This window comes from Leuresthes tenuis, unplaced genomic scaffold, assembly GCF_036924035.1.
Source record: "Leuresthes tenuis unplaced genomic scaffold, fLeuTen1.0.hap1 SCAF_11, whole genome shotgun sequence".
Classification (NCBI taxonomy): Eukaryota; Metazoa; Chordata; class Actinopteri; order Atheriniformes; family Atherinopsidae; genus Leuresthes; species Leuresthes tenuis.
The window spans coordinates 1657635-1671993 of NW_027325365.1; the positions used below are offsets into that span (position 1 = coordinate 1657635).

At 41.7% G+C, this 14359-nt stretch overlaps 2 protein-coding genes across 2 annotated transcripts in view; one reads left to right on the forward strand and one right to left on the reverse strand.

Moving 5' to 3' along the window:
- Nucleotides 1-2345: 2345 nt before the first annotated feature.
- Nucleotides 2346-14359, reverse strand: part of mtnr1al (melatonin receptor type 1A like) — a 43399-nt gene continuing 31385 nt past the window's right edge. Inside the window, exon 2 of the mRNA XM_072395137.1 lies at nt 2346-3869. Within this exon, the coding sequence (XP_072251238.1) occupies nt 3100-3869 (770 nt within the window). The 3' untranslated portion in view covers nt 2346-3099. The remainder of the gene's footprint in view (nt 3870-14359) is intronic.
- LOC140317659 (tripartite motif-containing protein 16-like) lies at nt 8166-10538 on the forward strand. Its single transcript, XM_072395136.1, has one exon. The coding sequence runs from the start codon at nt 8234-8236 to the stop codon at nt 9914-9916; it is 1683 nt and encodes a 560-aa protein (XP_072251237.1). The 5' UTR covers nt 8166-8233; the 3' UTR covers nt 9917-10538.

The following is a 14359-nucleotide window of genomic DNA, read 5'->3' on the forward strand; positions in this document are numbered from 1 at the left end:
CACAGTCCCTCAGGCTCAGGACGGGAGATTGGACTGAAGACAAGTTTCGGTCCAATCTGTTGGTTTCCTTAGCTCGGATATTATTTTTGAATTGGCTCCATATGAATTAATTGGATTATTATTACAATGAATTGAATTCCAATTGGCTTGAATTGGACTTTATTATTTAAGTGCCTTGAGATGACAATTGTTGTAATCCGGCGCTATATAAATAAAATTTAATTGAATTGAATTGAATTGAATTGAATTGAATTGAATTGAATTGAATCGAATTGAATCTGAAACTGCATCATGTCACAAAACACTCGTGAGAAGTGAACATGAAACTGATGCTAAATGCAGCTGTTACAGCTCGCTAGGCGACCGTAACACAACGTTTTCACATAAAACATCTGGCAGAAACAGCTTGTTTGTGAAGTTTCCTGAGTCAAAGTGGACCATGTTTTTTATATCAGTCTTCCAGGTTTCCTCCTGTCATATTTGTGCTCTTATTGACGGTATCCTTCTCCATCCCCCCCCCCAAATATTCGGATATTTGAGCCTCAAAATGCAGATGACATAACATCTGGTTTCCTCTGATCAAACGCTTTTGTTTGCAACTTCCAAAATTAGTCAAAAACTCTAAAATTAGGCTCTTTTTCTTCAAAATGGGGCTGTCTGAAGTACTCGAGCAGTTGATATTTCGCCTGTCTTCAGCTATATTAAGTTGTTTCAGGTCTGAGTTGTTTCAGATGGTGAAAATGCGCCCTTCTGTTAACCCTTTCTGGGTTGGTTTTGCTGCCTGATTCTTTAAACTGAGCACACAGCTGCTTTCCTGCAGACTCAGCATGGTTGCATGTAGTTAGAGTTTAACTTGGTCATTTAACTGGAACACCGTGGACTGTGTGAGAAAACATCCTGCTGCCTCTAACTTCCTCTTTGGGAGACCATCGTACATGGGTGATTCTCACGAAATTGCATTTTGACGTGTCTCTAAGGATTCGATAGACTAAACTACTAAAACAATCAACCTTTTGTATTATATATAAAACTATGGTATGTACTAATTGTAGGACTACTGTTGTTATTGCATTTGATGGATTACTCTATATTTTATGACAACATTTCAACCATAAAGTTCATTACCGTAACGTGTCCGTTATTTTTTATCTTAAACCCAAAATTATCACAATACATCCCCATAATTTAATATACATATAAATAGAAAAAATGGTTGGGGTTATACCCTTTAACTAGCAGTGTTATCATTTTGGGCCAAGTATTTGTGAATAATTGAACAATTCATTACCGTAACAAAGCTTTTCATTACCGTAACACTTGCTGTATTTGTAAATATTTGGATGGGAATGAGTGATACCTTCAAATTTTATTTTTGTACAGGAACTATTTGTCAAGTCTTTTCAGATTACTGAATTGACATTTTTTTTTAATTACTTGTGAAATTTACACTACAGGAAAGATTTAGTGTAAAAAAAAAAAATGCAATTTTGTTACGGTAATGAACATAATAACTAAAATTACTGTATCAATAAAAACTTCTGAATGTTTACACTATGTGACTATTCTGAACTATTAACAGAACACGCATGAAAAAAATAAAAGCTCCACCTTTCATACATGTTCAGTTATCATCAGTTGAAAATGTGTTACGGTAATGAATTTATTTGGTCAACGACTCAATAAAACATTCCGAAAATGTATTAAAGAACGTGTATTGATCACTAATTTTAATTGAGCCAGTTAATTGAGACCCTGCTTAATACTAATAAGAGAAAAAAATAGCAAAATTGACCTAAATTTGTTTTCGCAAAGGTTAGTTAGGACAGTTTCGTGAGAATCGCCCACATGTAAGTTCAGCTGAATTCAGCGCTCAGACGTCTTTAGGTTACTTCCATTCGTCCTGTGAGGCTGTGGTTATAAAATCAGAATTTTATTGGATAAGAGCGACAGTCTGGAAATGCTTTAAGGGACCATGATGCATTTAGTCGTGTGAAAAATATGTAAAAGAGAGCAGGTTTATAGGGAATTCAGCTCTAAATATAAATGCATATTTAACTGCTTTTATAAAAAGATGCCTGATATAAAAAGACGTGAGGCATGCTGAGCGAACAGGAGCGATTCAGCCCCCAAACACATTATCTGGGAGTCTTAGTCTGGTTTTAGATAGAGCTTTGACTCAGTTAAGTTTAGTTTTGGTCAGACTAACAATAACTAGTTAATAACTAGACATGTACAGTTGCAAATTATCAGCCAAATAGCGTTTTTATCCGAGTATTTAAAGCAATTCCAGATTGACCTCCAGCAGACTAACAGAGATGCTAGAATTAGTAATTCAGACCACACTGATTTGTTCTTATCGAGGCTTTTCCAATAGCAGCCCGGAGGAGATGGAGATGAAGCAGCTGTCTGTGGCACCAGTGCATGAGTTTGAGATCTGCTGCCTTCCCAAATGTGTTCCTACTGCCACTGAGAGTGTGGCACATCAGGTGTTTCCATAAATCAGTACAATGACAGAAAATGATGGCATAGCTACAGTAAAGATGTGTCCCAAAGCTAAATTATAAATCCAGCGAAAACACGGACGGCGTGGAGAACAATCTCGTTTTGCTGCGTTATTCCAACCATAAGTTACTGTTTTTCATACAGACTGTTGAAATGATCGTATTATTTTCTTATATCAGCATCAAAATGAAACACGAAGCTCTTAAAAACATCAGCAAACATTTGCTTTTTTTTCACTTTCAACATTTAGTTCAGGAGTCTTATTACTAAGTCAGGAGCTACTTCTAAACTCTGGTCTCTGCCTGGTTCTCCTCATTTTTAAAGTCTCTCAGCTTCCCTGAAGGCATCTCTGATAACTCAGTGTGGCATCATTTGTTTTACTTCATCATTACCCTCCTCCAGCTATTAAAGTTCAGCCATTTTTCTCTCATACTAAGTGTTCACGGTTTTTCCTTCTGCAGCACCTCGTTTCTTTTCTTTCCCCCTCATTAGTCCTGCTTTTTTATTTTTGTCAGGTTCTTCTCTTTCTTTTCCTCATGGCTTTTTGATGGTGTTTTCTTGTCATTTAAGTTGAAAATAAGCTCTCAGCGCTCCAGCTCAGCAGTGGAACTTGAAGATGATCAAGACGATCCTCTTGTACTCCTTCCTGAAGTTGTGGTTCAGTACGCCGTACACGACGGCGTTGAGGCAGCTGTTGAAGTACGCCATGAAGTAGCTGGCTGTAAACAGCCACTCCGGTATGGCCCGGCTCAGCCTGGAGTCCAGCGCCACCGCCAGGCCAATCAGGTTCAGCGGAGCCCAGCAGACCGCGAAGAGCACAAACACCACGAACATGGTGAGGAAGTTGCGGAGATCGTGTGGTTTGATTTTGGGCCGCGAGTCCGGTTTGACCCTCCGCCTCACCTGGATCACCAGAACCCAGATGCGCAGGTAGCAATAGCTGACGATGCCGATGGGCAGGATGAAGTGAACCACCACCACCGTGATTGTGTACAGCGAGCTGACGGACTGCGCGAAGGTGCAGGAGTAAACCCGCGGGTCATACTGCAGCGACTCCACAAACCAGTTGGGCACGATGGCGAGGATGGTGAGCGCCCAGACCAGCACGACGTAGCACATGGTGTTGCTGCTGGAGAAGAGTTTGTCGTACTTGAGGTTGTGGCAGATGTAGCAGTAGCGGTTGATGGCGATACCGGTTATGTTAAAGATGGAGCCGATGACGCTGAGGCCCATGAGGAAGCCGCTGATCTGGCAGTGGATGTAACCTGCAATCCAGCCATTGTTAAAGATGGCAGTGAGGACCAGCGGGTATGGATAGATGGCGACCACCAAGTCAGCGAAGGCCAGGCTCACCACGAAGGCGTTTCCTGCAGATCAAGAGGAGCACAGTGGACACATGTCAGATTATGTAGAATCATATATAATCCAGAAAGAACCACATTCGGTTCATTTAGAGCACATTTGTCAAAGTCCGGTCCTCGAGGGCCGCTGTCCTGCAGGTTTTAGACGTTTCCCTGCTTCAACACACCTGATTCAGATCAAATGGATCTCTTCGAAAGATTGTTAAGTTCTGCACAAGTCTGCTGATGAGGCATTGATCTGATTCAGGTGTGTTGAAGCAGGGAAACATCTAAAACCTGCAGGACAGCGGCCCTCGAGGACCGGAATTTGACATTCCTGATTTAGATCAACAACCCCACAAAACAAGATGCAAACTAAATACTTGCCTTTAGAAAACTGAGACTGATGTTTATTAGTTTGAAATATCGAAAGCAACACGAGAAGTTTGTGATCCTTAAAACTTTGTGCTTCTGCCTTGTTTTGAAGAACACTTGCTTTGGAAATAGTCCTAGAGTAGGCTGAGAAATGTAAGTTCACTGCTTTGGTTGTTCCACCCCACAACTGTAGGGGGAGCCGGCGAGCAGAAGAAATGAGCCAGATTGGTGTAACTTTTTTTTTTTTCCCCTTGTCCTGTTCAGCAGAATTGTAGTCTGAATACCTTTGATGCCAAACAGATTTGCTTTGTCAAGGGAAGTTTTATAAATGTAAAGCTCCCCTTGATGCCCATTTATTTATTTCTGTTTACAATATATGACATGTAATAGAACTGAACCGGACCGGGGGAGAAGGAAAGAAGAAGAGGAAAGAAGAGGAAACAGAACAAAAATAGAAACAAAAACCAGACAACCAGCTGCTACACCTGTAAAAACAAAACAGACAACAATCCATGGCCTCTGAGGGGAATCCAGCCTTAGAGCCACCAGGAGCAGCTGATTGGTGTAACTTTAAAATAAGCATTTCATATCCATACAATAAAAAAAAATAAAGACAAATTTCACATCAGATCAACTCTTATACAAGAAAGAAACATTTTTTACTGAATCTTTTTTAAAAACCGAGTCACTTCCTCAATATGAGAAAAGAATGAGCTGTCAGCGGAATATCAGCTTCATCATTATTAGTAATTATATGAAGGAAACAAATCAATCAAAAAGAAATCTGCAGATTATGGCGGAATGTGTGAAAATATCAGCTGCAGTTCTGCTTGTTTTTCCTGCTGAAATTCAGGACAGTTTACAGAAGGCTGCCGTCACAGCCTGTCAGTGAGATGAGCTTCAGCTTCTGGCAGAAACACAAAAGAGTTCCTTTAAAAAAACATTTCACGCCTCTGCAGAAGGATTTTCACCACTGAAATGATTAAAAGAACCGAAAGCTGCTTGAAATCACTCTCACTATACTTTCTCTGAAAGCAGTTATCATCATCAAACACTTGAGAAGTAAGCTGAAAATGTAGTAAATCTTTTAATCTTTATTGTGCAAAAACATCAAACGTCTCTGATTTTTCCAGCGTGGCACTGTGGGTAATTCTAAATCTTTTATTTTATTTTTCCAGTTTATTGAACAGAAACAAATACGTGAAAGAGATTTTCTTGAATATTTGATGGGAATAGTTATAAGGACTGCTACTGGGAGCTGTGGGTTCACCCACCAGCCGGGTAGTTGTTCAGACTTTCTGAAGTTTTTAGCATCTCAGCTTAAAAAAGGGATGAACTAATGTTATGTCTGCATACGACAAACAACAGACAATATTTAAATGTATCGTAATGCACTCATCCAAAAGACACATCATTTGTTCCCATTTCTTTAGTTGCATCTATGAAAAACAGCAAAGAAAACACAGTTTGACAGACAGAAAATAGGATTTCTGCAGCAACAAGGTGATTCCCAAAGAGCTATTAGCTGAAAACTTGGCATATCTCAGCATGGTGTGCAGTGTGTCCTTAAAACATTTGAGGAAACTGGACAAGTGGAGGACAAAAGAAGAAGTGTCAGGCCTAAAAAACTATCTCCAGCAGATGAACAGGATCTGAAAGTGATGTCCTTAAGAAAGAGGAAAAAATCCAGCTGTGACCTGACAGGACCTGAGAGATGCATCTGGACCTTCAGCTGATCCGTCTACTGTTGGCCCAAGCCTCATCAGAAATGGGCTCCATGGAAGGGTGGCTGTCAAGAAGCCGTTCTTAAGGAAGGGAAACAGGGAGAAAAGGCTGAGCTGTGCCAAATGACACAAGAAGTGGACTGAAAATCAGTGGCAACAGGTCTTATGGAGGGATGAATCCTCCCCAGAGCCCGGACCGGCTTTTTTTACATTACATTACAAGGGCTGAGCGATTTTATCGATACCGCGATATATATCAATATTTTGTTTCCCGATAAAGTATAGATTTTTTTTTCAGCTGCAAGTAACGCTTTATTTTTTTTATTTTTTGCAAACTTTATTGAAAAGTCAGACGTTACAATTAGTGAAAACACAACATTATCAATCCAAAACAATGCCATAAAAATGTTATATAAAGTGCAAAGCTCAGTGGTTTTTATGGCTTTTCTGTTTATAGAGTGTAGAATTGTTGTATTGTTTGAGCTCCTTCTCAAAAATTAGAAAAGATGGTTTGTGATTCGAGAATTTGGATTTGTGTTTATGGTATTTAGCAAGTAAAACAAGCAGGTTGATGACGTAATATTCACAACATAAACATGAGTCAGCGTACGCTGGTGACACGTTTGTGACATATTTGTTTATTTACATTTGTCTGGTGGTGTTGACCTTCCGGTTCAAGTCACACTGTCCTTTTAAAATCTTTCAGAAAATTATGTGTATTAAAAAAAAAGGAAAAAAAAAAAGAAAAATCGTATCGAATCGCTGGCTGAATGTTGTGTATCGTATCGTATCGCATCGTATCGCATCATATCGTATCGCATCGTATCGTATCGTATCGCGCCGTATCGCATCATATCGTATCGTATCGCATCGTATTGTATCGTATCGCATCGTATCGCATCGTATCGTATCGTATCGTATCGCATCGTATCGTGAGATTAGTGTATCGCTGCAGCCTCAGTTGGCCCAAGCCTCATCAGAAATGGTCTCCATGGAAGGGTGGCTGTCAAGAAGCCGTTCTTAAGGAAGGGAAACAGGGAGAAAAGGCTGAGCTGTGCCAAATGACACAAGAAGTGGACTGAAAATCAGTGGCAACAGGTCTTATGGAGGGATGAATCCTCCCCAGAGCCTGTAGAAGTGATCGTTCTTAGCTTGGTGGCCCTCAGCCTCTTGGTTGGCCATGAAATAAAGCTGAAAGCTTGAGAGATGACTGAAGGAAGAAAGTTCTTCTGTTGTGACTTTCACTCATTTTTCTGACTTCACTCTTTGATTTTGTTGTGAAAACTTAGATTCCAGCCAACAGGAGATCTTTGAGTTTCGGTGAGAAATCCCTCATCCTGGAAACTAAGACCCAACTGCTCACATGTCTGAATGAAGGGAAACCTCTGATCTACGGCATGTTCGGAGCTTTTCATCCAAACTTTAATGAGAAATCTTGCTTCTGTCCCTGCATCCTGTTCAGGTGTTGCAGTGAAAGTGTGTCACAAAATCTGCTCACAACATGGAGGATAAAGTGCTCAGGCAGGTGAGAGTGTCCATCATCTGGCTGATATTTCAGTTAAATGCAGTTTATGAGCTCCTTTAGAGAAGTTTAGAAGAAAACATCATGAAACCGTCTCATCAGCTCAGTTTTAAGGTGAAAATCAGCCTTCAGATAAATATACATTCAGGTCTGACGTGTGTTTGGTCAGGATATGATTTAAATCTTCATTCTTAGGAGGAAAACCTACAAGAACATGTTAAGAATGTGTTGCCACTTGGTGCATTAACAGCAAAGTAAAAGGATGATATTAATCAGAGGCTCAAAGTGTTTCTAAATGTTCTTCCTGAGTTTTCAGGCTCAAAACTCTGCTGCATTTATGTCGAATTTAGGATCCAAAGCAGCAACGTGTTTGATTTATGTGCAGCAACTGATTCCATTATTTCAGGAGAAGCTCGTCTGCTTCATTTAAAGTTCTGTGAAGAAAGAAGCCGACGAGGAACTGGAGCTTTAACACAATGATTCTTTGTGAAAGTGAAGCTAAACCTCTTTCCAGAGGGATTAAAAGAAGAATTTTAACCATGAAAACTGGTGTGAAACAGCTTCAACACACTTCCTGCTCTCACAGCTCCGCTCTGCCCACATGTTTCCTTGTTCCCTCCCCTGCAGATCTGCAGGCTGATGATGGGTGTGACCAGCAGCTGGTGCACTGATTGGCTCAGAGCTCAGACACATGATTTGTAGATCAGAGCTCAGACTAGTTTCAGCTTTGAGGAAGTGAAACTCACTGAGTCGCTGATCTGAGAGGAGAAATGGCGCAGAAAGGAGTTCAGCTGGACCGGGAAAGATTCTCTTGTTCGATCTGTTTGGATCTGCTGAAGGATCCGGTGGCTCTTCCCTGTGGACACAGCTACTGCAGGAACTGTATTAAAGGCTTCTGGGATGGAGAGGATCAGAAGGGAATCCACAGCTGCCCTCAGTGCAGGCAGACATTCATACCGAGGCCTGTCCTGGGGAAAAACACCATGTTAGCTGATTTAGTGGAGCAGCTGAAGAAGACTGAACTCCAAGCTGCTCCTGCTGATCACTGCTATGCTGGACCTGAAGATGTGGCCTGTGATTTCTGCTCTGGAAGAAAACTGAAAGCCATCAAGTCCTGTTTAACCTGCCCAGCCTCTTACTGTGAGAAACACCTTCAGCCTCATTATGATGTGGCTCCATTAAAGAAGCACAAGCTGGTGGAGCCCTCCAAGAACCTCCAGGAGAACATCTGCTCTCTTCATGATGAGGTGATGAAGATGTTCTGCCGCTCTGATCAGAAGTCTATCTGTTATCTCTGCTCTGTGGAGGAACATAAAGGCCACGACACAGTGTCAGCTGCAGCAGAAAGGACTGAGAGGCAGAGAGAGCTGGAGGGGAGTCGACAGCAAATCCAGCAGAGAGTCCAGGACGGAGAGAAAGATGTGAAGCTGCTTCAGCAGGAGGTGGAGGCCATCAATCAGTCTGCTGATAAAACAGTGGAGCACAGTGAGAAGATCTTCACTGAGCTGATCCGTCTCCTCCAGAAAAGAAGCTCTGAGGTGAAGCAGCAGATCAGATCCCAGCAGGAAACTGAAGTGAGTCGAGTCAAAGAGCTTCAGGAGAAGCTGGAGCAGGAGATCACTGAGCTGAAGAGGAAAGATGCTGAGCTGCAGCAGCTCTCACACACAGAGGATCACACCCAGTTTCTACAGAACTGCCCCTCAGTGTCAGCACTCAGGGAGTCTACACCCTCATCCAGCATCAAGATCCGTCCTCTGAGGCACTTTGAGGCTGTGACAGCAGCTGTGTCAGAGCTCAGAGAGAAACTACAGGACATCCTGAGGGAGGAATGGACCAACATCTCACTGAGAGTCACTGAAGTGGATGTTTTACTGTCAGAACCAGAACCAGAGAGCAGAGCTGACTTCTTAAAATATTCATGTAAAATCAAACTGGATCCAAACACAGCAAACAGACAGCTGTTACTGTCAGAGGGGAACAGAAAAGTGACTTTAATGAATCAACTTCAGTCTTATTCTGATCATCCAGACAGATTCAGTGTATGTTCTCAGGTCCTGAGCAGAGAGAGTCTGACTGGACGTTGTTACTGGGAGGTGGAGATGAGAGGGAGAGGAGTTGGTGTAGCAGTCGCATACAAGAACATCAGCAGAGCAGGAGGTGGGGATAAATGTAGATTTGGTTATAATGACAAATCTTGGGCATTGTATTGTTCATCAAACAGTTATTCATTTATGTACAACAACAAGGAAACCTCCATCTCAGGTCCTGTATCCTCCAGAGTCGGAGTGTACCTGGATCACAGAGCAGGTATTCTGTCCTTCTACAGCGTCTCTGGAGCCATGACTCTGCTCCACAGAGTCCAGACCACATTCACTCAGCCGCTCTGTGCTGGACTTTGGATTTGCAATATTTTTAGGTTTGGAGCCACAGCAGAGTTGTGTAAACTGAAATAAAGGTATTTAGTCAACTTGTTGCTGTGATGCAGCCATGGAGGATATCACTGCTAATGAGGAGTTTTATTCACAGAAATGTTTCTCCACATGAAAATCTAAACTTCTCTGAGCTCTAAATGTTAGTTGGATGCTTGTGTTGATGTGTCTGTATGTTGTTGTTTCTCTTCCACTTCATGGAGCCCAACAGAGAGATCAGCAGACCTTCCTTTATCACAGACTCTGTTCACATCTCATCACTTTGTAAATGTAAAATTATTCTGGAGCTACACTGACTTTGATTAGTTTCAGAGATCAAATGTTGCTGCTGTTTTCTAAATCAACAGATGAGGAAGTCTGTTCTGAGGTGCTCAGAAACGGTCATTTCCAGGATCAGCAGGAATCAGGAGATCCTTCATCAGCTTTAATGTGAGAACCAGTGAAGATTTTCACAGCAAATACCACTTTGAAGGAGTGAACAAAGTGTTTTCTTTTGTCTTCATTTCAGTGTTTGTGTGAAATCTGACGGAGAAAATGTCAAACTGATGTGAGGGTATAACTGAGGCAGTTTTCCTGTAACAGCACAAAGTTCAGAGTTCATGTTCAGAGCAGAAAATATTTGACTTTCTTCAATAAAACAGCTTAATCTCAGAGAAATGAGTCCAGTGTTCTTTGAATTTTTCTTTCCTCCGTCTCTCACTCAGAAAGATTTGATCCACATGCTTCAGATGATTAGTTTTTGTTCTGTGAGCTCTGTTGTTCTGACGTTTCTTCTTTAACAGCGAAGAAACATTTTCTTTAGCTGATAAAAACAAAACGAGTCCAAACGGCAGGGTTAACACGAAGACAATGAAAGGCAAATAGAAGAACAAAAAGGACCTGCTGGAAATGTTTCATCATCCTCAGAGGATGAAGAGCTGAGTGGAGCGTTAACAGGTGAGAATGAAACCAGGAGACAGGACCAAGGGTCCGGCAGAATAGGAAATAAAACAAGAACAAACTTCACCTTGACAAAAACATAACGGGTTAAGGTCAGATGGAGGAAAACTCCTTCAGGACGACACTCAGCTGTGATGTGGGTCTGACCCAGGAGCTGAGAGATGCATCTGGACCTTCAGCTGATCCATCTACTGTTGGCCCAAGCCTCATCAGAAATGGTTTCCATGGAAGGGTGGCTGTCAAGAAGCCGTTCTTAAGGAAGGGAAACAGGGAGAAAAGGCTGAGCTGTGCCAAATGACACAAGAAGTGGACTGAAAATCAGTGGCAACAGGTCTTATGGAGGGATGAATCCTCCCCAGAGCCCGGACCTCAACATTATTGAAGCAGTGTGGGATCATCTGACAGAGAACGGAACAAAAGGCAGCCCACATCCAAAGAAGAGCTTTGGGATGTCCTTCAAGAAGCCTGGAGAACTATTCCTGAAGACTCCTTAACTCAAGGGATGAACCAGTGTTGTGTCGACACAGAACAGACAACTTAGCAAAGAAGCCATTTTAAACTGGATCTTTAGGCACTTTGTCACCAGCAGCCTGTCACAAAGACACATCATTTGTTCCCATTTCTTTAGCTGCATCTATGAAAAACAGCAAAGAAAACACAGTTTGACAGACAGAAAATAGGATTTCTGCAGCAACAAGGTGATTCCCAAAGAGCTATTAGCTGAAAACTTGGCATATCTCAGCATGGTGTGCAGTGTGTCCTTAAAACATTTGAGGAAACTGGACAAGTGGAGGACAAAAGAAGAAGTGTCAGGCCTAAAAAACTATCTACAGCAGATGAACAGGATCTGAAAGTGATGTCCTTAAGAAAGAGGAAAAAATCCAGCTGTGACCTGACAGGACCTGAGAGATGCATCTGGACCTTCAGCTGATCCATCTACTGTTGGCCCAAGCCTCATCAGAAATGGTCTCCATGGAAGGGTGGCTGTCAAGAAGCCGTTCTTAAGGAAGGGAAACAGGGAGAAAAGGCTGAGCTGTGCCAAATGACACAAGAAGTGGACTGAAAATCAGTGGCAACAGGTCTTATGGAGGGATGAATCCTCCCCAGAGCCCGGACCTCAACATTATTGAAGCAGTGTGGGATCATCTGACAGAGAACGGAACAAAAGGCAGCCCACATCCAAAGAAGAGCTTTGGGATGTCCTTCAAGAAGCCTGGAGAACTATTCCTGAAGACTCCTTAAAGAAATGACAGGAAGCTTGTCTCAGAGGGTTCAGGCTGTGTTGGAGAATAAAGGAGCTCAGACCAGATATTCACTTTAAAGCTGCTGAGAACTGATAAAAAACTCTGTTTCTGCCTCAGATTCTGGGTTTATGTTCAGGTTTGAACATGTTTCAGTGAATCTCTGCAGCTGCTTCCTGTTTTACAGGCGAAATATAAAAAAATAGGTATTTTGGACTTTAATGATACACAATTAATTGTTGAATATCCCAGTGTTAAAAACAAGAAAGGAATGAACTAATCCAGGAAAACAGCTGAATTGAGTTGAACATAAAAAAATGTGAAGAATAGAAAAGCTGAACAAAAACCAGAAGGAAACCATAGAAAAAAACAGCAGAAAGAACCTTTAAAACCAAACTGTCAGTGAGGATGCATCCCCCTATATGTTCTCTTTAATAACATTTGGACCATCAAGCTCCAAATCCCATCAGCACCACTTTAAATCTGTCATTATCATTTCAGAATAGTGAATAAACCCTGTCAAAAGCACCTCCTGTTCACATTCAGTCCAACAATGTGTATCCTAACCACGTTAGACAGCTTGAGAACACACCTCATCCAAACTTAATTATGGACTGTGGTTGCTCGCCAGGGGACCAGTAAACACTGGTTACCACCCACAGTTGCAGGTGGATTCGATTTTATTCCAATTTTCCAGCTCTTTGCTCAGGGAGATAGAGTATTCTTTGACAATGAAAAAGATTCTCACCCTGCTGATGTGCTGTAATAGTCTCTCACACAGAGGAATCAGGTTTTCGGGCGTTAACAAGATTAACGAGTACTGCAGTTTCACCACAAATGTAATGGAGACAGTTAACCATGCAAGTCACACATGTTCTTATGGTTAAAGATATGGTTTAATTCTGCCATACCTTCCAGGTCTCATCCCAGCTGATGCAGCAGAAACAGTGCAATCAGCTGTGTGTAACATGTTGTTTATTGTGCTAAATACCGTTAGCATGATTCTCCTCTTTCTAGGAAGCTTTAGCTTTATTTCAAAATATTATTTAATGTTTCAAGTCACTTGAGAGCAAACAAATAAGTTAAATTCTGATCTGATTTGATCTATTGTTGTATGTAAGAATTAATGTGGAATTGAGACCACCTGAACATAAAAGCCAGGATCGAAAACCTAAAAATGAGAGATGCTCATCACCCATTTGTCACTCAAAATGAACTGGCAAAAACTGGGAAATTAGCTATTGAGAACAAAATATTCTTTTTCTACCCTTTCTGTAAATTCTCTTCTTCTTCTTTAGTGTTGGGGAGCTTAACATGGAAGGGATTCAACCACATTTAAAGGTAATTTTTAAGCTTTACTCATTTTCTCAGGTCATGAGGGTGCCGTTCAGTTGGAGGCAGGTCTGTGATCTTACCCTGGAAAGGGTTAAATTAAGGTTTTACATGATTTTAAGTCTTTGAATGACAGCATTTGGAATCGATCATCCAGTGTGAGTCTGTGATTTCACATAAAAGCAGTTTGATTCGGTCAAAATTTGAAAACAGACAACAACAAAAAAGACTTTAACACAACACATGAGAACAAATAAATCAAGGATGTGTGAGTTTAACTGTGTCTGTGAGGCCGAATCTCTCCGGTCTGTAAAGATGAAAATAAGGGAGCTGAATAGTCCCACAAAGGGATTCCATGTGTCCTGGAATAACTTCAGCCTGGAAGTGACAATCTGAGCTTTTCCAGCTTTCGGTGATCAAGAATCTTCTCTATCCAGCAGACTGGTGGGTGGGGGGGGGCTTCCAGACAAGCAAGATCAGTCGCTGGGGTTGCTGGGCTGTGAAAGCTGAGGTCATGTCGGCCATATTTGGCTTCACGCCTGATAAAAATGGCTGACATCGGATTGGGTGGGATGCCCGGAGGTTTTGCCTATCATATCAGATTGTTTGCATCTGTCGAAGGCATGACTCGCTGCGAGGGAAGTTCTGGCTGATTCATCATTCAGTTGAGTCTCCGGAGGACTTTGAACTGGACTGAGCTGTGGCGAGCTCATATGGAGGAACAATCGACCAAATTTAAGGTCGTTTCACATTGCTGATCTGTTCATTTCAGGTCCCAATCCCACGATGATGTGGCAGCTGAGCAGCTGCATGAAACAGAGATGCTTTACTTCGGTTTGGGGTCAGCAGCTAAAAAGGCATCAGGCAGGTTTATCTCCAACCTATTTTTATATATTTGGCTTTGACTAAGATGAGAAACATAAAAAACACAGATTTAGTTCTGCTTTACTCAGAC

What these genes read in the sequence shown, in the direction of transcription:
- LOC140317659 (XM_072395136.1), top strand. Translation starts at nt 8,234, where the DNA reads ATGGCGCAGAAAGGAGTTCAGCTGGACCGGGAAAGATTCTCTTGTTCG.